This window comes from Eptesicus fuscus, chromosome 16 (genome assembly GCF_027574615.1).
Source record: "Eptesicus fuscus isolate TK198812 chromosome 16, DD_ASM_mEF_20220401, whole genome shotgun sequence".
Taxonomy (NCBI): domain Eukaryota; kingdom Metazoa; phylum Chordata; class Mammalia; order Chiroptera; family Vespertilionidae; genus Eptesicus; species Eptesicus fuscus.
The window spans coordinates 13,228,762-13,255,275 of NC_072488.1; the positions used below are offsets into that span (position 1 = coordinate 13,228,762).

General features: G+C 41.6%; 1 protein-coding gene across 5 annotated transcripts in view; it reads left to right on the top strand.

Moving 5' to 3' along the window:
* The window catches only part of CLIP4 (CAP-Gly domain containing linker protein family member 4), a 61,558-nt gene that overhangs the window by 10,011 nt on the left and 25,033 nt on the right, over positions 1 to 26,514 (top strand). For all 5 annotated transcript variants that reach the window (XR_008558444.1, XM_054727831.1, XM_028140177.2 and 2 more), the window contains exons 2-8: positions 6,753 to 6,900; positions 9,773 to 9,912; positions 10,922 to 11,015; positions 12,715 to 12,876; positions 14,620 to 14,738; positions 19,853 to 20,089; positions 24,087 to 24,222. Coding sequence is in view for 4 of the 5 variants with exons in the window: in XM_054727831.1 (XP_054583806.1) it covers positions 6,768 to 6,900; positions 9,773 to 9,912; positions 10,922 to 11,015; positions 12,715 to 12,876; positions 14,620 to 14,738; positions 19,853 to 20,089; positions 24,087 to 24,222 (1,021 nt within the window). In the remaining variant the exon portion in view is untranslated. The remainder of the gene's footprint in view (positions 1 to 6,752; positions 6,901 to 9,772; positions 9,913 to 10,921; positions 11,016 to 12,714; positions 12,877 to 14,619; positions 14,739 to 19,852; positions 20,090 to 24,086; positions 24,223 to 26,514) is intronic.

The following is a 26,514-nucleotide window of genomic DNA, read 5'->3' on the forward strand; positions in this document are numbered from 1 at the left end:
TTTGCATATGCAGGTGTGGAGTGGCCGGGTGGCGTGGGAAGCCTGCTATGAGGGGGAGGGCGTGGGGCGGAGGGAGCTACAGGAGCGGTGCTGCAGCCGGGAGCGAAGACTTGCAGGCTCCCGGGTGGCCGGGAGCGAAACCAGGGGAAGGAAGGCCTATTCTTGCACGAATCTTCGTGCAACGGGCCTCTAGTTCCTATATAAATAAAAATTTGGGGAATTTGAATCTACTTAACCTTTTGCACTCGGATGTCGAGTGTGACTCGACATGGTTAGCATTAGAATAAAGGAATCGAGAAAAAAGCAAGCAAGTGCAAAGGGTTAATATATCTGTTATGTACACAGTTAAATAGGGCCAACTTAAAAAAATCTTAAGGTTTACTTTGTATAACCCATTATCACCAGTTAACCATAGTAGAATTTGAAATGAAAGTACCGTATTTTTGGTGTATAAGACGACTGGGTGTATAGAAGATTTTCCTGGGTTAAAAAGTCGTCTTATACGCTGGAAAATACGGTATGTACTCTATTCAGGTTAGTATATCTCCAAGTTTGACCAATATTCCCAGGTGTCATGCCATCTAGAAATTTCTTTTGCAAAAGGATTCTAAGACTATACAAAAGTTTGTAGAGGTGTATAGATTTCTTTGGTGGGGCAGAATGTTGGGGTTTCATGAAGAAAAGAAAATAGAACTGGGGAAAAAATGGAATGAAGACAAAATACAAAGAATGTTCACTCCATTGGTTAGGTAATACAGCTCTCTGAGCTTGAAGTAGCTAACATGTAAAATGATGAAGTTGATTACATTGTGTTGAATGACTCATCTTTCCACCTTGAATCTAGGACTTGAATATTTATTAAGTATGTGAAGGCCACTAAGCTAACTCCTGTGGCAAGTGATAGTTATGTAAGATACAGTTCTTTTGCCGAAACCGGTTTGGCTCAGTGTATAGAGCGTCGGCCTGCGGACTGAAAGGTCCCAGGTTCGATTCCGGTCAAGGGCATGTGCCTTGGTTGCGGGCACATCCCCAGTAGGGGGTGTGCAGGAGGCAGCTGGTCGATGTTTCTCTCTCATCGATGTTTCTAGCTCTCTGTCCCTCTCCCTTCCTCTCTGTAGAAAATCAATTAAAATATATATTTTTTTTTTTTAAAAAAAAGAAGATACAGTTCTTTTAAGAATCTCACCAGTCTGCAAGGAAATGAAAGGTGCTTAGGGGATCACTTCTAGAAAACATTTTTGAATGGAAAGCCCACTCTGAAAGGGAAATTTGAAAGGTGGCTCCTCTGAACCAACTCAGAATGGTAACCACTTATTCACTCTGCTGAAGAATTAGGAGTCTCAGAAAACATGCCTGAGTCTCCAGATGTGATTGTAGTCAGGTTAGTCTTCCTAGAACACAGCTTGAACAGGACAGTCTCCTTTGAAATTATCAGTGGTTTCCCAGTGCTCATGGAATGAAAAGGTTTCGTCTTTGATCAGGTATTTAAAGTACTTCTGAGTATAGCCCTAAAAAACCATTACAGCCTTACCTCTCACTGTTTTCCGGGATGTAGCGCACATTCCAGCCTACTGTTCCTCTCAGTGCTCCCCTTTTACATTTCTGCCCCAAATCTCTGCCTGCTCATCTTTCAAGACCTATACCCGAGGTGATGCCTCCTTTCCCACACCATTTCTGATCCTCAGGAGCTGCCATAGGGCATGTTCCGTGTACTTATGTTATGGAACAAACCCCCTCTGTTTCATCATCTATAGTAATTAGTGCTATTTTATTCACCCTAGTAGACTGTAAGCCTGGGACCATCCGTTACTCATTTTTATTTTTATTTTCTGAAACACCTAGATCAGTGTAGTGCCTTGTAGGCAGTGGTTACATGTTTAACGTGTTTAACAAGCTGTGCTAAAGGTAGCTTCATCTCTGCATGGAATAGTTTGTCCAGACTTATTGCCAAACACTTAGAGGACAACAGGTAGAAATGCTGAGTTACTTCTACACTGAGAAGCTACCGTGTTGAAGGAGGGTCGTCTTTGTGGCATGTGTTACTTTTTAGAGTGGATAGTATTTAAGGGAGATCACCATGCCATGTGACACCAATTCCTTGTTATATTCCTACTAGAGGCCCGGTGCATGAGATTCATGCACTTGGGGGGGTTCCCTCAGCCCAGGGGGGTCTCACAGTCCGGGAGCCCTCGGGGGATGTCTGATGTAAGCCACGGGGAGCTGGCCTAAGCCGGCTGTGGGACATCCTTAGCATTGCCACGGAGGCAGGAGAGGCTCTCGCCACCGCCATGAGCCCGGCTTCTGGCTGATCAGCGCCCCCCCTGTGGGAGCGCACTGACCACCAGGGGGCAGCTCTCTGTTGAGCATCTGCCTCTTGGTGGTCAGTGCACATCATAGCGACCGGTTGTTCTGCCAATCGGTCAATTTGCATATTAGTCTTTTATTATATAGGATTATTTAGCGAGGTTAATGTCAAAATGATTCAAAGTATTGGGTGGCAAGTCATTCTAGCATCCATGAAAACTTGAATACCGTTAACATAGTAACACTGAATTAGGTTATTTAATATGTGATAATCTCTACGTCCATATAAACATACACCGTATGAGAAAAAAGAAAGCATCTTACTCTTTACCAGTTCCTGCTAGTATTTAGAAAACGTGTGAGTCAAGTTGGGAAGGAACCAGTTACCTTGGAGAGGTGATGTTTCCTTAGACAAGGGTGGTGATGGTAAAGATGATTAAGTTAGATGGCAGGTTGGTTAACCAAGTGTAGTAGAGCACATTGAGTAATAATAGCAAGGCATAATCTGCTAGAGGACACGATCAATTAGCTATTTTCACTTATTCTATTCTTTCTACTGAAATAAAATCATTTTCATTTGGCTTTGTAATATGCTTTTCTGTTTATATTTAAAAAGTATATAGACAGTCATAATATTTCATATTTGAAGATTTGATGCAAAAGAAATTGGAAGGTTTTTGGCTTCATAGTTCAGTTTCACTAACATTTTCTCTTCTTTCTCCATCATTTCTGATGGGTTGGCTTGGCGCAACACCAGTCCAATTTATAGCAAATTTATTCAAATCACTCATGTTGTCTGGGGAAAAGGTAATATCAGGGATATGGTTTAAAAGGCATGGCCTTCTGGAAAACCCGTCAGAGCCCTCGAACACCCAGCCTTTGATCTGCCAGCCGAGCGTGAGGAAGACAGAGCGGGAGCCTCCTTAGCGCCCTGACGCCTCTGTCCCGACACTGAACCAATGGGCCATTTGTGTCGAACAACACAGAGTTGTATCCAATTACTTCACCGCCAGCCTCGGAGAAACATGGAGTGCTTCATCCGCAAGAAACAATAATTCTGCAAAACCCTCTGGAGAAGGGGTTTGGTTGGCAGGAAACAGAGAGCCAGTTGGAAGCAGTTTGATGGAGCCAGACAGCCATGGGTGGGCGGATGGGCAGTCCTCCCAGGTACCGAATCCCCACGAGCTGGAATCTGGATGGATCTAGGGGTCCAAGGTGACCCCCAGAGGGGCTGCCTCCTGAATCGTGCTGGGGAAATGGGGAGAAAGAAACCCTTCCCAGGGGCCACCTGGGTCTCCCCTCAGCTCTTTAAAAAAAAGTATATATTTTTATTGATTTCAGAGAGGAAGGGAGGAAGAGAGAGAGAGAGAGAGAGAGAGAGAGAGAGAGAGAGAGAGAGAAGCATCAATGATGAAGAGAATCATGGATCAGCTGCACAATCTATGGGATCTAGCCCACAACCCAAGCCCACAACCCAGGCGTGTGTAATGTTAACGGAAAAAAAACCATTGAAACCTGTAAAGAATTTTAGTGAGTTTATTTGGGCCAAACTGTCGACCTCAATGAATTGAGATAAAGCTCCGAAGAATGGCGGGTTACATTTGTATTTATACATTGCAATCAAAGGAGGGACATAGGTGGGTTACATGAAATTCATTGGTGACGGATTAAGGAGGTGGGATAAAGCAAAGCGGAGGAAACCCTTGGGATTGGATTAAAAGTAAAATGATGGACACACACTTAGGTGGGTGCTGGAACAATGAACATGATAATGAAGGAATTTGAGGCATCTGTCCTGGAGCCCACCACATTTGGTTGTGCCCCAGGGGCTCCAGAAAAAAAGGAAGTTACAAGTTACCCAGACATCTCACAGATATGTTATCTTCGAGGCAAAAAAGGCAAATGGGCTCAGGAAAGATCTAAGTTGATCTTTGTCAGGGAAAATATCAGCCTAGGAATGACTTCCCACTATAACCTGTTTGTAGTTAAACATTTAATTTTCAGACCATCTTTTGTGGTTATTTTAGGTCTCTGAGTTTTCAGGACTGCCACACAGGCCTCCCCTGAGGTTAGCATGTGGCTCCTTTCGTCCACAGTTCTGACCGGGAATCGAACCGTGACCTCCTGGTTCATAAGTCAAACTCAGCCACTGAGCCACAGGGGCCTGGCGACCTCCCTCATCTTTCAATGAACCGCTTAAAACACTGGGGCCAAAGCAAAGACCAAAAGGGAAGGAAGGCAGGGAGGGAAGGTAGGAGGGAGGGAAGCCTGACACCCCAAAATAGTGGTACTTTGTTGTGCTCATATTCTAGATGCCAAAACTGAGGCTCAGAGAGGGGAAGCAGAGGACCCTAGCCTCGGGCCACCTCCCCCTCAACTCAGCCCAGCTCCCAGGTGGCTCCCCCAGCTGCCGCCTGGTTGCCATGGTGTTGGAGGAGGGGAGAAGGAGGAGGTGATTTCTGAGAAGCAATACAAAAATACTAGTACATACCAGCTGGCCCTCCTTCCTCACTCCCTCCAGCTTCAAAGCCTGCTTTTGTGCAGCTGGGCCAGGGCTCTTCCTGGACAGGCAGCCGGGAGCAAAGACGGTCGAGGAGGCAGATGGTCCAGGTAGTGGGTTCTGGGTCCCCCACTCACCCAGCAGATTTCCTGGACCCGGGCTCCATCGCCCTCCCACAGTTCCCAGACCAGGCGGGCTGTTTCCTGCCTCCCTGCCTTCGCACCTGCAGTTCCCTCCACCTGGAATGCCCTTCCTCAGCCTTCAAATCCCAGCTCAGCTTTAACTCCACTGGAGAACCTTCCCTGAGTCACTTGGGGCTCCCCCTGCATCCTGCACCCACCCCAGTCACAGCCGTTTTCTTGATGAAGCTCTCAGGGGGCTGTGAGGTCTTGGGAATGCCAGCTTTGCCTTTGTACCCCAGCCCCTGGCACAGACAGGTGCTCAGTAAACCCGGGAGGAAGGGAAGGAGGGAGGGAGGGGAGGGAGCAAAGAAACACCTCTCAGGACTGGAGAGGATCCGGACCGTGATCTCTGGCACAGGGCTGGGCACAGAGCAAAGCCCACTCCCTACCTGCCACCTCCATTTGAGCCTGGGCTCCAGCACCTTCTGCCTCATCCGATTTGGACCGGCTCGGGGGCAGTCTCCATACCCTCAGGCCTGCGTCTGTTGCCCATTTGGATGGAAGGTAACTACTCCAGGATGCAGACGTGCACTTGGCTTCATAAAGAGCTAGTGTGTTTGGGAGAAAGGCCTCCATTCTCAGAAATCCCGGACTGTGCAAACTTGCAAGGGCCTAAGGGCTGACCTTAAGCAGGGGTTAACGGGTTTCACACCGAATACTTTCTGCAAACCAAGCCTTACTTGAGGCCATTATATAAAACATATGGAAACTAGGGGCGAAGTGGTGCGTGTTGAAGGTGCCTGTTGGAGTCCCCTTTCCCCGTAGCTATGGGTCCTGGGGAGATGGGGGTTGGGGTTGGTCCTGGTGGTGGGATGGGGCGGCCAGGAGTGAGGGAGAGCCCGGGGAGAGTCCAGTGGCTGATATTTACTAACTGGTACAGAAGAGCTTCCATATTTTCAGAACTGCGTGTTCATGCCCGTGTGGCTGGGCCAACGAACTCATCTTTCACAGCAAGAAGTCAGTCTATACACACAAAAATGAAAATACATCCTTGGGAAAAATCATAATGACTTCAGCCTTTAATGTTCTCACAGTTTCCTTTTTTTAATCTTGCAGGGATGTTTTAGGGGAAGTATCTCTTCTCTAGAGGAAATACTTATGAATTCAGCAATCCCATCAACTTCTCTTTCTTTTGTGAAATTCAAGTAAAATTAAATTTAAAATTGTATCAAAAAAAAAAAAAAAGGCGTGGCCTTCCATCTCCTGCTAGGATGGAATGAACAGATCCTATCATTGTTAAGAAGTGGGCTCTTAGATTTGTATGAGAGATGTGATTAACATTCACTAAAGTTTTCTGGGATGTCAGGAAATAATGAGAATATCCTAAACTGGATTGTGTTCCTGTGATGAGCATGTGGCAAGAGCTATTGGGTGTCCGATTCCATGAGAAGTTAGAGGTCCATTGACCAGGGATAATATCTGTGAGTAAAGAAAACATCACCCTTTTAGGTTAGCTCAACATTTAAAAAAATGTTTTCACCTATAATTGGGAAATAATATGACTCCTGAGCTTTGTCTAGAAAGATAATATGTGCTGCTGACTCGATAAGCGATATGTTTGCTAAAAGGAAGTCTCCCCCCCGCCCCCCCCCCGCCCCCCCCACCCCCCCCCCTTCCTTTCTAAAAGCGATTCTTGAAGGTTGAAGTGGAAAGTGTCAGTAAGGTCAGTAAGTTAGATATTAAAAGAATACAGGCTGTTCATGGTGAAGGCAGTCACTCTAAGTGGCATTCAAAAGTAACGTGCTTTCTCTCTCCTCTCATTACAGGTGGCTTTCTAAAAGATGACCATAGAGGACCTCCCAGAGTTCCCATTAGAAGGAGAGTCTTTGATCGGAAGATACCCATTTTTGTTTTCAGGTTCAGAAACACCCGTGACCTTCTCCATTTCTGCAGCACCAATGCCTTCCGACTGTGGTATGTGAAGTAGCTGACTTTATTTTCTATGAACTGGTAACTTCCGTCTTATGTCTCTGTTTTATGCTCATAATTTTTCCTAAAACAATTTACTATGGTTTTCATAAAATTGCTAAAGTTTTCCTTTTTCAAAAATACAATTGCTTTTTCTGCCACTTAAACGAAACATTTCATTTCTGCTATCAGCATTTTTACTAGGTAAAAGTTCATTTTATGCACCATGATGGATTTAGAGGAACTTATTTTCAGGATGCAGTGATGCTTAGACATCTAGCATTCTTCTGCTACTCATGTATTTATTTTGGTTAAATATACTGACTTGTTTACAACGCCATATACTGAGAAAAATGACACAAAAGCACTGTCAACTAGCCATCTGTAGGGACCCTGTGGTCTTTGAAATGCTAGAATTCTAATTAATACAGGAAATGCTAACTCCTGAAAGGTTCCAAACTCAAGGTGACAATGTAACAACAAGTTTTAGTAAGCCCAATTTGTACCCTGTCTCAATCATCATTGTAATTATCAATATATCTATATATATATAAAAGCCTAGGCTACTGTTACTACTGGATGACCGACTAGTAGCTATGGGGTGCGCTGATCACCAGGGGGCAGATGCTCAGTGCAGGAGCTGCCCCCTGGTGGTCAGTGCGCTCCAATAGCCAACCTCCTGTGACCAGCCAACCTCCCATGGTCCCTCCCTCCGGCTGGCCGACCCTAATCAGCCCCTATCAGGACTGGGTGAGATGGCCCTAATGGGCCCTGATTGCTGGCCAGGCCGAGAGACCCTACCCATGCACTAATTTGTGCACTAGGCCTCTAGTACACAAATAAAATAGAGCAAAACTTAAAAAAATCAGGGAGGGTGAGACCTTTCCATGGAATGATATTGGTTCTTATTTAAATTGGTTCATTTAAATCTCCTTGGTAAAATATAAATTTAAAATTGTTTTTATCTATTTAGATAAATTTTTATCTATTTAGATAAATTTTCCCCAAGTTTTTATCTATTTAGATAAATTTTTCCCAAGACCCTATTTTATCAGCTAGTTGGTAAAAGAACACCAGAGATAAATTTTATAGATTTGTTACATTTCTGATTTGGAGTTTTTCAAGTAAAATATTGGGTCACCATTTCAAATCATCTTTGAAGGTAGAGATAATACAATTTTTAAATATTAGTAGATATAAAAAAATTATTGGATTGGGAATTTGTCCTTTTAGTCATATCCATTCTAATAACTATTCATTTCTAAGTATGCTATTTTTATGTGTTCAGATTCTACAGTGGATTACCTTGAAATCATCGAAAGTATTACACAAAATCTGTGCCTAGATCCTGGGAATTATTTGCAGCTTTTACACAAATTGACTGGGTTTATTGTCAGATATAGCAAAATTAGTTATATGGGAAAAGCATTGAACTAAAGCACTTTGTTCCTTGCTTATGACACTTAGCTAATTCTACCTTGAGTCATAATTGTCTTATTTCCTTTCCTAGACTATGTAAGTCTTTGGGATAGAGCAGGAATCATGTTTTGTTTTTATTTATCTAAGTAGGGCTAATATAGTAATTTATTGATTAGTTGCTCAGTTTGTGTTGAATAAATACATTGAATGAAAGGTGACAATAGATATTGACCCTTTTGTATAACTGAAATTAAACATTGCCTATATTATTAGGATTATAGATTCTTAGAATCTGAATGGACCTATAGTTGAACTTTCCCTACTCACTTTTCAGCATAGAAATTCTATTTTCAGAAGCTCTGACAGACATCCATTTGGCCACTTAGCTATCTTTAACAGTGGGAAATTGACTCTTGGCATATTACTTATTTTCTCTATCCCCTTGTTTATTTTTTGATCAAATGAGAATAATAACACCTATCTCATATGTTGTTATGAGGATGAAATAAGGTAATTAACATAAAGTGTACAGGGTGGGGCAAATGCAGGTTTATAGTTGTTTGTATGGAAAATCTATATATATAAAGGCCTAAGCAACCTCACAAATTTATTGGCATGTTTGTTACTTTTATTGTTATTGTGTATTGTTTTTTTCATTGTATTTCACTTAAAAAAATAGGAAATCATTTACAAATGCAAAGAACAGTGATAGCAAAAATGTATATCACACATGTCCACTATCAGAATGAACAAATATTAGCATTTTGTTGTATTTCCTTTAGCTCTTGTTTTCTTATTAAAAGAAATAAAACTTTAAAGATAAATCCCCTCCATTTTCCTTTCTGAGCCAATTCCAGTTGCTCCCCAACGGTAACAACTATCATATATTTAGTGTGAGTATTCCAAATCTTATTATTATACTTTTATTACAAATATGTGCCTATAAACAATATGCATTTTTGTTTTATATGTTTATAATTTTATGTAAATGACTGATATTGTATATTATTCTGCAACTTAATTTATTGATCAATGTTTTTTGAGACCTATTTTTATAAATTCATGGCTTAGATGTCTAATTCATTTGTTTAGTTGTGAACTTACTCTTCATGACACATTTATATTTTTAGAGGTGAAAATATTGATCAGACTTGACAAATTTTATCTGCCTTAGAAATAATTTTTGGAAAGTTTGGAGTTTGAGATCAGGGTTATGTTTTTGTTTCATCTATAATAAATTGTGGGATGGTAAATCGAAATCTCATTCTCATAACAACTCAAGAATGCCTCATAATTTTTGGCAATTTTGATTTTGTTTTTGAGAATTGCTTAAGGTAAAAATCTACTTTTTCTAACATCTAAAAATATTGGTATCATTTAAGCTCTGGTCTTATTGTTAGTATTTTCAGGATATTTATTTGTAACTTTTAATAAATTTAATTTACACCTTTTATTTCAGAGTTCTCTTTCTTTGATCCGAATGATACATCATGCCAGGAGATTCTCTTTGATCCCAAAACTTCTGTATCAGAATTATTTGCCATTTTAAGACAGTGGGTTCCTCAGGTCCAACAGAACATTGACATTATTGGGAATGAGGTAAGAAATTATCACATTTTAAGCTTTACATTGTTAGGATTGTTAATCACATAGACTTTCCCCCCCAATCTAAATGGAAAGATGGTGATAAAGGGAAGACCTTTTAAAGAGTCTGATGTTTGTTCTTTGTATTTCCAGGTTTTTACTATAGTTAAATAGTTAGTACTATAAATTCTTTCCATTATTCCCTCAGGCTCCTCACTCACTTATGTATGGGATTCTGACATTGTAGACCAGTGATGGCGAACCTATGACACGCGTGCTGACACGTGTAGCATTTCTGATGACACGCGGCCGCTGAGGCGGCGCATGCCGAGGATGAAACATTTGCTGCTCCTGAGGATGAAACATTTGCGAAATAATGTTTTTTCCTCAAAGTGACACACTACCGAGTTATGCTCAGTTTTTTGGCGAAGTTTGACACACCAAGCTCAAAAGGTTGCCCATCACTGTTGTAGACTGTTCACAGGAGCAGGCATTTTTGGTACTTTCTTTCTTGTACAAATTAATTTTGTAAACTTAAAGAAATTCTTTCATGAGGGTATTTGATTACCATCATGTTTTATCTATACTTTTGGGTAGTTTGTTAAAGATCTAGGCTTAAATATAATTTAAAAATATTTTTTGAAGGCGGTATGAAAGAATAACTGGTTTCCTTGACCAGCATATTATCATATTGTAGGAAGAGAGAGCTCATATTCTTTTCAAATACCCTTATACCCATGAGAAATAGAATTTTGCTTACTCTTTGAGAGGTTAAGGGACATATTTGGAGTGCTAGATTACTTTGTAATACTCTTCATAAATTTCCTTCAGTCCATTGGCAAGTTCAGTTTTCATTCTTGTTGGGTGCAGACGTAAGATCTCTCCTCAAGAGAAGCCAGTTCTGTCTATACATGTTGTTGGGAACTAGGCCAGAAAAGGCAGGCTCCCTTGTTGCCCAGCATTGTGTCTAAGACAGTCGGTACTTCAGTAGTCATTGTCATCACCTCTTCCTGGGTTTCCTCAGATTCTTAAGAGAGGCTGCAATGTGAATGACAGAGATGGACTGACAGATATGACTCTTCTACATTATACTTGCAAGTCTGGAGCTCATGGTATTGGTAAGTGTGTGGTAAACCTATTAATTGCTTAGAACATCTGTATTGGTGCCTGTACAACCATAGTCTCCGGGAGAGCACCTGGCTCTGATGATAGCATTCCCTGAACAGGTGAGGATTCAGTTAGGCCCTTCCAGAAACTTACTGCCTTTTCTTCCTTTTCCCAAGGTGGTCTTAATAGCCTCCTGGCACCTCCCAGCCTTTCTGGATCCAAGCTCAGTTTTCTAGGCAACCCAACCCCTGAGACCTTAGTCTTCAGGCCTGTCTTGGGTCTGTTCCTATATACATAACATGTGCTCATGTTTTCCAAAATTGGTGTTTTCCTTTGTTTTCCCATTGTATAAACTTGCCTCTGTTATTTAACTGTTGTGACCATCTCCCTGTGTTTCCATAGTCTGATATAGTGCTTCTTAAGCTATTGATGGTGAAAGATTCTTTTTTTTTTTTTTTGCTATCTATCACGGACTTATACTTTTATAAAATAAAATAATAGAAAAATGAAATCCTATCTAATAAAAGAGCAATATGCAAATTGACCATCACTCCAACACACAAGATGACTGCCCCCATGTGGACACAAGATAGCTGCCACAAGATGGCCAGCAGGGAGGGCAGTTGGGAGGAACCAGGCCTGCAAGGGAGGGCAGTTGGGGGTGACCAAGCCTGCAGGGGAGGGCAGTTAAGGGGTGACCAGGCCAGCAGAAGAGGGAAATTGGGGGTGACCGGGCCTGCAGGGAAGGGCAGTTGGGGGGGACCCAGGCCTGCAGTGGAGAGCAGTTGGGAGGGACCAGCCCTGCAGGGGAGGGCAGTTGAGGGGGGACTAGGCCTGCAAGGGAGGGAAGTTAGGGGTGACCAGGCCTGCAGGGAGGGTAGTTAGGGGTGACCAAGCCTTTAGGAGAGGGTAGTGAAGGGTGACCAGGCCTGCAGTGGAGGGCAGTTAGGGGCAATCAGGCTGGCAGGGGAGTGGTTAAGGGGGTGATCAGGCTGGCAGGCAAACGCAGTTAGGGGCAATCAGGAAAGCAGGCAGGCGAGCAGTTGGGAGCCAGCAGTCCTGGATTGTGAGAGGGATGTCCGACTGGATCAGGCCTAACCAGGCAGTTGGACATCCTTTGAGGGGTCCCAGATTGGAGAGGGCGCAGGCTGGGCTGAGGGGCACACCCCCCCACCCCCCGCCGTGCACAAATTTTGTGCACTGGGCCTCTAGTAAAGATATAAAATACAAGCCCAAATATTTTTCAAAAGACATAAAATGATATTTAAATTAATATACTCCTAAGAAATGATTACATAGGAAAAAAGAAAAGGGTTATAAAAAGTACAAACAAATTATATTTTGGGACTGGAAGTAGTCCATGCAGTCCACTCTGAGTAGCACTGGTCCCGTATGTTGTTTTTACTGGCTGTATAGTATTCCATTCTATGGATGTCTCATAATTTATTTAACCGATTTCTTATTATTATACTTTTAGGTTGTTTCAGAATTTTATTCATAATAAAAAGTGCTGTGATGAACATCTTTACAGCTTAATGTTTATCCATATTTCTGAATGTTTGCTTATTTTCTTAGACTAAATTCCTTTGAGGTATAAGTGTATATGCAGTATATACTATTTGCTTTGGCTTTTTAAATGATGTAGTGGTTAGCCATCCATTGGAACTTAAATTTGTACTGAAGAAAAATAATTTAGAAAACCTTCCTTAGGTGATGTTGATACAGCTGTAAAATTTGCAACTCAACTTATTGATCTGGGAGCAGACGTTAGTTTGCGGAGTCGCTGGACAAATATGAATGCTTTGCATTATGCTGCTTATTTTGATGTCCCTGAGCTTGTAAGAGTGATTTTGAAGACATCCAAACCAAAAGGCAAGTACTATAAGATCGCCATTAGATGTTACTAATTGAACATTTTATTAGTGGCCTGAAAATGATAATTCAAAGAGTTTTTTCCTTCTAATCCATCTTGTTCCATATGACCTCCCATCTCATTTTTTTCAAGGATAATTTTAAACTTTCTATAGTGAAGATTAGTTACTATTCTTTCACAAAAAGGCTCAGTACAAAGAGATACAAAATAAAAAGTGTTCTCCAGGTTTTTATCTCTCTGTGAATTTCCCAGGATAACATGGATTTTATAAAGTGTAATTGAATCTTTGTGCTATATAATTCTTTTGTCCTATTTGAGTAGCCAGAAATAGACCAATAAAACCTTGAGAGCTAAGCATTGAAATCATAAAGAGTATTTATTTTAGGTGGTATTCAGTTCTGAAATTGTGTGAGTCTATGAAACGATAACTTTTTATCTGGCCTTTTTTTGTCTTCCTGTCTTGATATCTTAAACTTGAACATGAGAATGTCTAAATTGCAGTCCTAGTGTTTGAGTTTTCCTCTGGTTGTCTCAGGGGTCAGTTTTCTTTTGAGGGAATTAGGAGAACAAGTGCAGTAGTTAAAGGCAGTGTTTCCCCACTTTTAGAGGACTTGATTTAGAGATTCAGTAAATAAATTTCCCCGAATGTTGGTTTCTAACCTCTGGTTTGTATAAGTGTCCACTTTCTCTTTAACTTACACCTGTTTGCCTTTTGAATAATGTTAGGAGGAATACCTCTCTTGATAGTACAGTGTCTTTAATAACGCAGGAGAGTTTGTCTTGAACACTTCCTGCTGGTTTTAGTTGCAGGTGAGGTGTGTGGGCTGGGGTGATTAGATGAAGGTAGGATTAGCAGAACCAGAGGTATAGTAAACCCTTGTTGTAGAAAACATTCAAAATAGGATTCCCAAATCTGAAGGATTTCTTGTTTCTAAGTATAGGATCATGATAATTTATTGAAAGTTATTAAAATGTCCTTAGAATTGCAAGATTTTATTTCTTATTCTGAAGTCCAAATTCATTTGTTGAATAAAGTATTATGAAAGAGTACAATATGTAGACATTTATATTTTTAATTAGTTTTTAACTTCTTCCTGTTGTGAAAATTCTGCTTTTTTTCTTTCTTTTTTTTTTTTTGGTGAAGGGTCAGATAGTAAATATTTTAGGCTTTTTATTGTCTCTGTCGCAACTACCAGATTCTGTAGTTGTGGCATGAAAGTAGCCATAGAGAATATGTAAATGAATGTGTGTGGCTATGTCCCAGTAAAACTTTATTTACAAAAACAGATGGTGACTTTGATTTGGCTCATGGGCCATTGTTTTCTGGGCCTGACCTAAACCCTACTACCTTATTGTAGTCGTCTGGTAAATAGATGAGAGGTTTAATGAGAGATTGTGTGAAGATGGTTGTCTCCACAAACATGAATTATTGCCATTAATTGCTTTTAAATATAGTTTAGTTTGTGATAGTTAGGAAGCCGATGATAACATTAATCCATTTTATAATGAAATTTTTTTTATGCCGAGAACATAATTGGTTAACCAGATTGTAATATGAAAATTTTGTTCTATTGAAAATTTTGTTCTATTGTGAAATGTTGCTTCCTATGGGTTAAGTCTCAAAAACTGGCCAATAAAGCTCCTCCCTCCAGCATTCCCCCAGGCCCCCAGCCTGTGCCCTTTTACATTATACTAGCTAAATTAAAAAATTTAGTTAATATACTTGTGATGTTTGGTTGCAGATGTGGATGCTACTTGCAGTGACTTTAATTTCGGAACAGCTCTGCACATTGCCGCGTATAACCTGTGTGCAGGCACCGTGAAATGCTTATTGGAGCTTGGCGCAAATCCCGCGTTTAGGGTAAGAAGTTAAATTAAAAGAGTTTAGCCATCTAACGTGGTCTCCCAGTAGAGAGTTGAATCTAGATGTTGTTTTTGAACTCCATGTAAGCAAATAATTTATATTTGTGTGTCCCTGTAAAGAGTAATGGTGTTAAACTTCATCTCAAATAAACGTGAGGCACGGCGGTGAACTTCAGTCCCTGGTACTGAGGAGTCCACAAAACCTGCTTCCGTTCAGTAACGTGAAATGCTCCTTCAGGTGTCGTCATCTTTGAGTTTAAGGATCTTTCATTTGGGCTTTTGATGTATTTATAAATGTTAACTGTCATATATTCAAGTTATATTTCTGTATTAAATTATATTTTAAACTCTTTTGGAAAGAAATTTTTATACCAGACAATTCTGAAAGATGCACATTTCAAAATGGAGTGAACTTTAAAAAATCAAATTAAAGGAAAAAATGTATTTTTTCATGGTAATGTTACTGACTTACAAAGTTACCACACAGGGCTGAATTTCATAAACTTTAAATCCTTTGGTATTCTGTTGTCTTCACAGCAGTGGCTCTTATGTTAGTGCCAGTGCCAGGGATTCTTCACGGGCAAGGTGGCAAATGTGTGAAAGAGCCTCTTCTCTTCCCCGGTCCCTCCCCCCCTTCACTCCTCCCTACTTCTTTGTCACTTTTCTTTCTGTTTAACCTCATCAGTTGGTTAATTAACCCACCCTCCCTCCCTCCCCCCTCCCTCCCTCCCTCCCTCCTGCCCTCCCTCCCTCCCTCCCTCCCTCCCTCCCTCCCTCCCTCCCTCCTTCCCCCCTTCCCTATTGTTTATTGGGCACTGGGAGAAAACAACAATAAATGAGGTAAAAGTCTTTGTCTTTAAAGAGAATAGAGTCAGAGGGGAGGATGGACAGTTTTGCGTAGTGTGTTAAGTTTAGTGGTAGAGGGGTGGGTGTGGTGTGCACAGAGGGCCTATTAGGAGGGCTGTCTGGCAAAGGTGACAGTGAGTGCTCAAACCTAGTTAAAATTACCCAGGGACATACAGGAAGGAGGTGAGAAAAGCATTTTAGGCACAGACAGTAGCATGAGCAACAGCTAGATGATAATTCAGTTTGGCTGGAATGTGAGGGTGATGGTGTTTGCTTTTGCTAGTAAACTGTTGACAAAACCCCACTAGTGGAGAGAATATTTTGAACTTAGTAAGATGTTGGCGGTGGCGAGAAAGGCACCAGGTGTTAGACCACTGGAGTCAGCCCAGACCTGGGTTCAGCAACCTCGGTACTTGAGTTCTGGCCAGGAAGGAAGTCAGAGCCAAGGCTCACACTATAAGAGAACGTTTATTTAGGAAGTAACAGAGGTAGAATGAGTGGTAGACGTGGACTGGGGAGGAGGGGGGTGGAGGGGGAGGGGGGTGGAGAAGAAGGGGAGGGGAAAGGCACAGGGGTGCTTCCAGGAGGGAGAGCACTCGGGGTCCTCGTCCTGAGGGCTTTTAAGGGTGGAGATTTAGGGGAGGTCCCAGGAGAAGATCTTAATAGAATATTCATCAGCTTTCCAGGGGTGTGCTTTCTGGGTCGTGGTCCCACTGATTGGTTGACGCCAGGGCAGGGTCATTAGTCAGTGCCGCTGGCCCTGGTGTCCGCCATTCGTCTGGTTTTGCTGTTGTTCTGGGCCTGGAGCTGAAACAGCTGAGGCTTAGATGTATATGACGTGGGTCAGAACCTCGTTGTCCCGGGGGTGTAATGCTTGAGGGCTGTTCTCCAGCCCCCTCGTTCATCCCCCTCGAAGGTTGTGTAACCAGCAAGACTAGCAACATGCCAGGGAGGAGAGGTCAGGGAGTGTTTGAACCGCAGGACCAGTGATACGAAAGGTCAGGGGGTCAAACCATCTGACCAGATACCTAGGGGAGGAAGGGCCTTGTTTTTCCAGTTTTGCCTGTTGGCTAGGCAGCCGGGGCTTTCCGCCCTGGTGATCTGCTGTACCTCGCCCACATCCTTGCTTTGCTCATGTCTGTCTCACAGTCTACCACACAGCGAGGTATGTCATTGAGGTAAATTGCCAATTCATGCCAGAAATAATAATAGATTACCATATTTTGAAGTTTAGTACTTAGAAAAAAAAATCAGTCACCATGTGGATCATGCTCTGATAACCACTATTTCAGGAAAAAAAAAGGAATTCTGTAATTAACCATGAGCAAGCCTTCTTATGTTAGCATGACATAATCATTGTTATTTATTTTAATGTTTTTCTTAACAGAAGTTTTAGTTGCTAAATTTTATAGGAATTAACAAGTGTGTGACTTACTCTAGAAAGGCGAAGACTTAACAAAAATATGAAGTGAAATAATCATTGTAAATATAGCTTACAACTTATCAGTACAGGTATTTATTTTAAAAATTTTCCATCTTTTTTCTTTTTATTAAATTTATTGAGGTGACATTGGTTAGTAGGTTTATATACGTTTCAAGTGTACATTTCTATGATACATGATCTTCACATTGCATTGTGTGCCCACCACCCAAAATAAAATCTTTTGTCACCATATAATTGACCCCCTTTACCCTTGACTGATCCCCACAACCCCTTCCCTCTGGTAACTACCATACTGTTGTCTGTGTCTATGAGTTTTTGTTTGTTAATCCCACATATAAGTGATTATATTCCACATATAAGTGAAATCACATGGTTCTTCACATTTCCTCTTTTTATTGAGTACATTAGTATCTTATTAATATAGTCATATACATATCTGCATTATATTTTGTATTTTTTCTTTGAAATCTGGGATTAAAATAGCCCATCACCATCCCAGAAATGTGATAACATGTCTTCCTATCGTATTTTTGTTACTGGACGGGGCCTGTGCCCAGAGCAGGTCTTCTTTGGGCCCCCGTGTGTGGCTTCTTGACTTCGTGTAGGAAAGTGTCACGATACGAGTTCAGGTAATTCTGAGAGGATGTTTATTAAGCTGGGACAGTGAATCAAAGGAAGGGCTTCAGGTGGAAGAAGCAACAGGAGAGAGGAAGAGATAAAGGGGGCCTTGGAGACGGTGAGGGGTGAGCCTGGGATGAGCTGCCACTGCCCACTGCTCCCATGGTTGCAACTCTCATGGGATCCCTTAGAGAAATAGCACAGAGAGACAAGGCGTGGGGGTGCTCTAGCGAGAGTGCACCGTGGGTCCTTGGTCTGTCTTCAGCCCTCGGGAATCTTAGGGGAGGACTCAGGGGAGGGTCTTAATAGAATACTCATTGGCTTTCCAGGGGTCCTTCAATATGTTGAGTCATCAAAACGTGTGTATAGGGGGAAAGGGTTATTTTCTGGTTAGTTTTATTTTTAAAGAACATCATTGAAGAGGGACCAGGACCGAGGCTGGTCTGCCCTGGGACGGTCTGGAATGTATGAACCTTTGCTCCTAAGTGTTCTTGGTTAGGGAAGATAACACCTTGTGATTTGTTAGCTTCCTATCAATTGCTCAAATTGTTTGGCCTTGTTTAATTATTTTAATCCCAGTTTCCCTTATTCCACTTGTCAAGGAATGTCCCTAGCTTCTTACTATCCTGCCACATTTTTACTTAGGACCAAACTGACTCAAATTTTAAACAAAAAAAAAATGGTTCTTGTAAACTTACCTTCACCATATGGATCATTTGAAGATAATTATCAGTAGAGAAGAAAAGGGAAAAAAGTTTCTTAGTAAAAGAATCTTGATTCCTCTTGTTAAAAGATTACAGTCTGGAATGCCTCTCGTAAGCTCTAAGTTTTGGGTTGGGAACACGGGAAAGATCACTTGTTTGAGCGGCAGCATCACACAGAGGAGAAACCTGAGAGAGGTGGGCCTAGACACGGATTTTAAAGTCACCTCTGCCAGTGGTCATGTTAGTGACTTTGAGCAAGTCATTAATCTCTCCTGGCCTACTTTTCCTCATTCGCAAGCTAGAAATGTAAGTACTATTTTTACTTGGTTAGTTGGTATTTGTCTCTCCTACTACAAATTCTCCTACGATACATTAGGGGGCGAGGATTTTTAGCTGTTTTATTCACACATTTTTTACTAGTATCGATGTGAGAACCAAGGGAGCTAATTTATACGAAAGGGTTTTCGTTTCATAAGCACCATGCAAATGCTAGTGGGCTGGTAACTGTCCAGTTTCCTCTTGCTGCAGGGTAAGTCCCGGGCACAGTCTCTCCCTCAGAGTGAGAACAGAGCTGTTTTCTTGATTCAGAGCCCAGATCGGAAAAGTGTGGAAACATATGTAGTTCCCATTCCTGGAATCTGAGTCACCCCCAGGAGTGGGCCGGAGGGGCTGAGGTCACAGAGCCGAGGTGGCGGCTGTGGGGCGGTGGAGAGGCTCGGGTCTGGGCTTGGGAAGCCATTCATCCCGTGGCTTCTGTCTCCACACCGGCCTTCTGTCTCCTGCCACCCTGCACAAGTAGCCCCTCTGCCCCTGGGTCCTCTTCCCTGCGCCGCCACGTTTTACCATTAACACATCACGTATTTCCCTTGTTTGACTGTTTATAGTCTCTCTCTCCCAACAGAATGTGCTCTTGGAGGGCAGGGCGTTTTGTGTCCTTCATGTGGTATCTTTAGCCCTTGGAATGGTGCCTGGCATATCATATATGTTAAATTTATTCTTTAAAAAATATATATTTTATTGATTTTTTACAGAGAGGAAGGGAGAGGGATAGCGAGTTAGAAACATCGATGAGAGAGAAACATCGATCAGCTGCCTCTTGCACACCCCCTACTGGGGATGTGCCCGCAACCAAGGTACATGCCCTTGACCGGAATCGAACCTGGGACGCTTGAATCCGCAGGCCGACGCTCTATCCACTGAGCCAAACCGGTTTCGGCTTAAATTTATTCTTTAAAAAATATTTTTTATTGATTTCAGAGAGGAAGGGAGAGAGAGAGAATCACTGATCAGCTGCCTCCTGCACGCCCCCTACTGGGGATTGAGCCCACAACCCAGGCATGTGCCCTGACCGGGAATCGAACCAAGACCACCTGGTTCATAGGTCAAGGCTCAACCATGGAGCCATGCTGGCTGGGCGAAATATTTAAAAAAAATTTTTTTTTATATGACTTTGTAGAGCTCCAAGTAATTGTGAAGTGAAAATTCTCTCTTTACTTGCAGAACGACAAAGGAGAGATGCCCGCCGATGTGGTTCCTGACCCAGTGGAAATGCCGTTGGAAATGGCCGATGCCGCGGCCACTGCCAAGGAAATCAAGCAGATGCTGCTGGACGCGGTGCCCCTGCCGTGCGATGTCTCCAAGCCCGTGCCCCCAAGTTCCGATCGTGCCGCTAGCAAGGCAGTACTGACCTCAGCCGGCCTGAAGCTGGGGGACCGGGTGGTCATTGCAGGACAGAAGGTATAGTAACGAACTACGGTGTCTGCAGCTGCATTCCAGGTCACTGGGCCCGCGTCTGGGTGCCAAGGCTGCGTCCAGTGTGGTCAGTTTTGAGTCTTTGACAAAAGTTAATACGTAGGTAGAAAGATACTTAATGGAAAACGTGAAATTGAAATGCCTATTTACCATAAAGCATGATTTAAGAATATAAACTATTTGAACTGAAGAATGAAGACATTTCGCTCGAATGGGAAACGAGCGACTCTCGTGGAGCTGCTGAGTGAATGGAGGGCAGCCCCCCGCCCTCCTCCGTGGTGTTTCCCCCACACCTACTGGTGCTTCACAGAGACGCAGTCTGATTTACTGAGAAAATGGTTCAGAAAGGGGGAGAGGCTGCAGACGGCTATGCTGAGAATGACATTTGCCGACTTCCAAGAGAATACACTCACAGGACATTTGTTAGCTTTTCGTTGTCCTGTCTGTGGGCTAAAGTATCAGGAAATTATGAATTCAGAGCATTGGTTTACCTTAGGGTTAATATTCAGCTTCTTTAGTAATAATGAAGATGCCAGTCAGCTGGGTTCAACTTTATCCTCTTGTTTCCAGTCTCGTTATATTTTTATTTTCTTTTAGCCTATTGCTTGGCTTTTCATTCTCTTAGGAGCGTCTTTCAAAGAGCAGAAATGTTAAATTTTAATGAAGTCCATTTTGTCAACTTTTTCTTTTATGGATTGTGGTTTAGTGTATCTAATAAATTACTATGTTTTCTTCTAGGAGTTTATAATTTTAGGTTTTACATTTAGTTTTGAGTTAATTTTTGTATAAAGTACGAGTTGTAGATAGAAATCCCTCCCTCCTCCCTCCCCTCCCTTTCTTCCCTTCTCCCCTACTCTCGTTTTCCTCCCCTCCGTCCATCCGTTTCAGCACCATTTTTTTCTTTATTGATTAAGGTATTACTTATGTGTCCTTATCCCCCCCATTGCTCTCCCACCCCCTCCCACTCAGGCCCTCACCCCCCAGCATCTGTGTCCATTGGTTAGGCTTCTATGCATGCATACAAGTCCTTTGGTTGATCTCTCCCTCTTGCCCCCACCCTCCCCTGCCTTCCCTCTGAGGTTTGACCGTCTGATCGATGCTTCTCTGTCTCTGGACCAGCACCATTTTTAAAAAGACTGTTCTTTCTCTCGAATTGCCTTTGCTTCTATGTCAATTGACCGTATATGTGTGGGCATATTTCTGGGTCCTATTTTGCTCCATTGCTCTAATGGCTATCCTTTCTTCAGAACTCCGTCAGATTGCTGTAGCTTTATAGCAATTCTTGCCATCAGATATTTTTAGATCTTCAATATTTTCTTTTTTTAGTTCCTTTGCCTTTCAATGGACATTTTAGAATCAGCTTGTAGATTTTTATAAAAAATCCTGCTGGGATTTCGAATGGAGTTGTGTTAAACATAGATCAGGCTGCAGAGAAGTGACATCTTAAAAATGTCAAGTCTTTCCATCACAAATACACTATATTTATCTAATAGGCCTTTGGTTTATTTCATCAGTTTTGTAGTTTTCAGCATATAGATATTGCACATACTTTGTTAGACTTGTACCTAAGCTTTTCATGACCTTTGGGCTATTATAAATGGTGGTGTTTTGAAATTTTATTTTTCATTTGGTTATTGCTAGCATATAACAGTTTATTTTTGTATGACCATGTATCCTGTAACCTTGCTAAGTTTATTAGTTCTATTGGCCTATTTTTCTGTGTGGATTCTTTGAGGTAGCCTATGAAAATAATCATGCTGTCTTTACTTCTTAGACGGTCTCCTACTTCTTTCCAATCTGTATGCCTTTTTTATTTCTTACCTATTTCATTGCCTGGGATGAATAGAAATGGTAAGAGCCAGCATTTTGCCCTGTTCCGTCTTATGGGGAAAGCACCCACTCTTTCATTATTAAGCATGGACTTGTTAGCTGTAGATTTTGTGTAGATGTCTTTAGTTGAGGAAGTTTCTATCTATTCCTAGTTTGCTGAGAGTTTTTTTTTAAATTAATATTATCATGAAACTAGTGGCCCAGTGCACGAAATTCGTGCTTGGGGGGGGGGGGGGGGGGTGTGTGTCACTCAGCCTGGCCTGCACCCTCTCCAATCTGGGACACCTCGGGGGATGTCCGACTGCCGGGGGATGTCCCCGTGGGATCAGGCCTAAACCGGCAGTCGGACATCCTCTCATAATCTGGGACCGCTGGCTCCTAACTGCTCACCTGCCTGCCTATGCCCGATCGTCCCTTATCACTCTACCTGCTGGCCTGCTTATCCCTAACTGCCCCCCCCCACTGGCCTGATTGCCCCCAACAGCCCTCCCCTGCCAGCCTCATGGCCCCCAACAGCCCCCAGCCAGAGGCCCTCTGCCAAGCGTTCTGCACCCGGCCTGGCCAGAGGCCCATCCACAGCCAGGTGTGGAATGCTTGCCATGTCACTGGGGCGATGACGCAAGCGCCCTAACCCCCCAGCCACTCTGTGCCTGCTGCCCAGAGGCCCTCCGCGGCTGGGGTGGAACACTTGCCTCATCGCTGCGGCAATGAAGCAAGCATTCTGCCAGGCCGCTCACACTGCCCACTCTCAGTGGCCACCAACCTAGGACTGGGGACTCTGGCGGGGCTGAGAGGACTGGGTGCTGCCATCTTGTGGCTATAGGTGCTGCCATCTTTGTGATGGAGTGATGGTTAATTTGCATATTATCCCTTTATTAGATAGGATGATGTTGAAATTGCTACAGCTTTTTAAAAATCTGTCAAAAGGACAAGATTGCCTTCACCCTTTCATCTGTGGACATGATGAATTACATTAATTCCCAAATGTGGAACTAGCCTTTCATTCCCATGATAACCCTCACTTAGTCATGGTGCATCATCCTTTCTGTATGTTGCTGGCTTCAATGTGCTCTTGTTTTGTGAGGATTCTTGTGTCTGTGCTCCCGAGGGATATTGGTCTATAGTTTCCTTGTAATGTCTTTGGCTGGTTTTGGTATCAAGGTAATGTTGGCTTCATAAACTGAGTTGGGAGCTGGTCCATCTATTTTTATGTTCTAGAAGAGTTTATCTAGAACTGATATTATTTTCCCTTAAATTCTTTGGTAGAATGCACCAGTGAGTCCTCTTGGGTCTGGAAGTTTTGTTGTTGAAGATTTAAAACTGCAAATTCAATACAGGTGTGAGCTTTGACAGTTTGTACCTTTTAAGGAACTAGAACATTTCATCTTATTTGTCAAATATATAGGCATAGAATTATTCATAGTATTTTCTTACTATTCTTTAAGTGATTGGGGGGAATGTAATAATGTCCCTCTTTCATTTGAGATGTTTGTAATTTGTGTCTTCTTTTTATCCCCCCTTGGTCTCCAACTGAAAGTTCATTAATCTTATTCTTCAAAAGAACCAGCTTTTGGTTTCATTGATTTTTCTCTATTGTTTTTCTGTTCTTAATTACTTCCCTGTAATTTTCCTTCCTTTGGCTTGCTTTAGGTCTTCACTTTCCAGTTTCTTAAGGTGGAAGTTTATATCATTGATTTGAGACCTTCCCTAATGCAAGCATTTTAATATTATGAATTACCCTCTTAGCACTGCTTTTGCTGCATCTCATATATTTTGATACGTTGTGTTATTTTAATTCAATTCAAAATATTTTCTAATTTCCCTGTGACTTTCTATCACCATGGATAATTTAGAAGTACATTATTTAATTTCCAAATATTTGAAGATTTCCCATATATCTTTCTGTTAGTGATTTTTGGTTTTGAAGCTCAATTAATTGTTAGGTGAATTGTTAGGACTCATGTCTTCTTGGTGAATTGATTCATTTATCACTACTTAATATCTCTTTCTATCCCTGATAATTTCCTTGTTCTGAAGTCTACTTTGAGAGAATGTGTTGTTTTTTTTAAAACTTCTATGGTAAAGTGCAAGAGTAGTACATATAGAGTTACTAGTCATACTCAAAAGTTACTCTAATTTACATTTTCTTTAGGTTGGAACATTAAGATTTTGTGGAACAACTGAATTTGCAAGTGGGCAGTGGGCTGGCATTGAGTTGGATGAACCAGAAGGGAAAAACAATGGAAGTGTTGGGAAAGTCCAGTACTTTAAATGTGCCCCCAAATATGGTAAGGAAGAGCCTATCTGACGAATGATAATTAAGCTAAAATACTCAAATTTTTACTCTTTTATTGTTTGAAAATAAAACTCTGTCTCCCTGCCCCCCACTCCCATTGCTTATTAATAACTGAAGGGGCTGCTTTTTTCTTGCTGAGAGCAGCTCAGGGACTGGGAGACGTGCTCACAGGAGAACACCACTCCTCGGACCTCCTCGGACCTCCTAAACTCCTGCTTGTGCTGGTATCATGACTGAGCGGAGGACTTTGTTATCAATGAAATACAGAGCCTGGCGGTTGGAAATTGACAGATTGGAAAGCAAATGAGGCCAACTTTATTTCTGGACTCCTGAGCTGGGACATTTCTCTTTCCGAGAAATGATTGTTTAATTAAATTCATATGCTCTTTCTCTTGCACACACGCACACACGCACACACACATGTACCCTTGACACATCGATTTCAATTTGACGCTTACTATGTTGTGAATATTTTTCCTTGACATGAAATATTCTTCTAGAACATTCATTTCCCTGGCTGCACCGTATTTCATCTTATAGCCTGGTGGGGAGGCAATATGGTAAATTGCTGAAGAGTGTGGGCTTTGGAGTCTGAGTGCGTGGGTGTGAATCAGCTTCTCTACCTACCAGCTGTCTGACCTTTATCTCTTCTTGTGCCTCAATTTATCTTCTATAAAATGGGGATAACAATACTGCAAGGGCTCATATGAGGATTAAATGTGTTGATGAATATATAAAGCACCTAGCATAGTGCTTGATAGCACTCAAAAAATGTTAGCTATTTGCTAGCTGTTACAAATTTATCCAAATGACCAGTTTCCTTCTGTCATACACTTATGATGGAGCCTCATTTGCTTGGTCCATTATTAATTTTTTTTTGTTTAAAAATGCTCATTGTATAATATTTGAAAAACATAAAAAAGGAAAAAGAAGAAAATCATCTGTATATTTTTTCTGTTTAACTGTAACAAAATTTGGATTATATATAGTTATATATTCTGTGCTTTTACTTGACAGCCAATATAATTTCCCCAAATTTTTAAATATTGTGATTTTTGTGTCTCCATTTCTTTTTTTTTCTAATTTGATAGATGAAAATTTCTGTCTGAACTCATATTTCTCTGATTGTGAAGAAATAAAACCCTTACATATTTTATTGTAGTATATGTATTTTTTATGTTATCTTGACAGTTACCAAGAGATATTCATATTATTTGTCCATTAACTTTTGGGATATTAGTGTTGTTTTTTTAAACCAGTAAGAGTTTCTAAAAATACAAATACATATTTAGGATATGAAGCCCTTATATTTCTTGCAGATATCTTGTTCAGTTTGTCATTTGCCTTTGAACTTCATTTGCAGTGTTTTTGAACATATAGTTTTATGTAGTTAAAAGGCCTTTGCCTTTAAAATTTCTTACATTGCATTTAAGCTTAGATAGATCTTCCTAATATCATCATTAGTTATAAGTTTTATTCTTTTGAATGTTTTAATTTTTTAAATTACATTACTTAAACAATTGGGAATTTATATGGTTAGTTGTGAGAGATTAAGAATTTAATTTTAATTTTCCTCTATTAGCTAATTTTGGCACCTGTCAAGCAGACCAAGGGCAAGATCAAAACCATTAGCAACACACATGGCAGATGTAAATCAGATGGCTGAGTGCTTATATTGTAACAGATGCATGTGGGCTCCCCAGATCTCATCATCCGAAGGAGAGGCATGCTTGATTAGGACAAAGCTGGATACCCCCAGGAACCTTGCCTCTGTCTTCCTTTACAAACTTGAAGGCAAGTTGAGGGGCAAGAATCATGTGTTGGGTTATGCAAAAGAATGGGAGTAATCTTCCTGCTGAGCCAGCTTGGTGTTCTGAGCCCATTCAGTTTCCAAAATGGGTTATAGAAGTAAACTAGAAATTGCTTTGGCTCTTGAAATCTACTTTCTCCTCACAATATGCAAATGTGACCTCGAAATCTTTGGGCACACCTCTTCAGTAACATTGTATACATTTATATTCCCAGATATAAAATAATTTCCCCCCCAATTCTTGGCAACACAGAATGTGATCATCATCAAGGGCTAGTGTGTGTGTGTGTGTGTGTGTGTGTGTGTGTTGTGTGTGTGTGTTTGTCAAAAGAATAGAAAGTCAAGGAAAATTGGGTAGGTGGGAGACAGAGCAGAACATTGTGGATAAATCAAAGAAGTAGGAAAATCAGGGTATGGCATTGCAGAGTCCAGGGGGAGGAAAGAGTCAAGATCAGCAGCAAAGTAACACAGTTG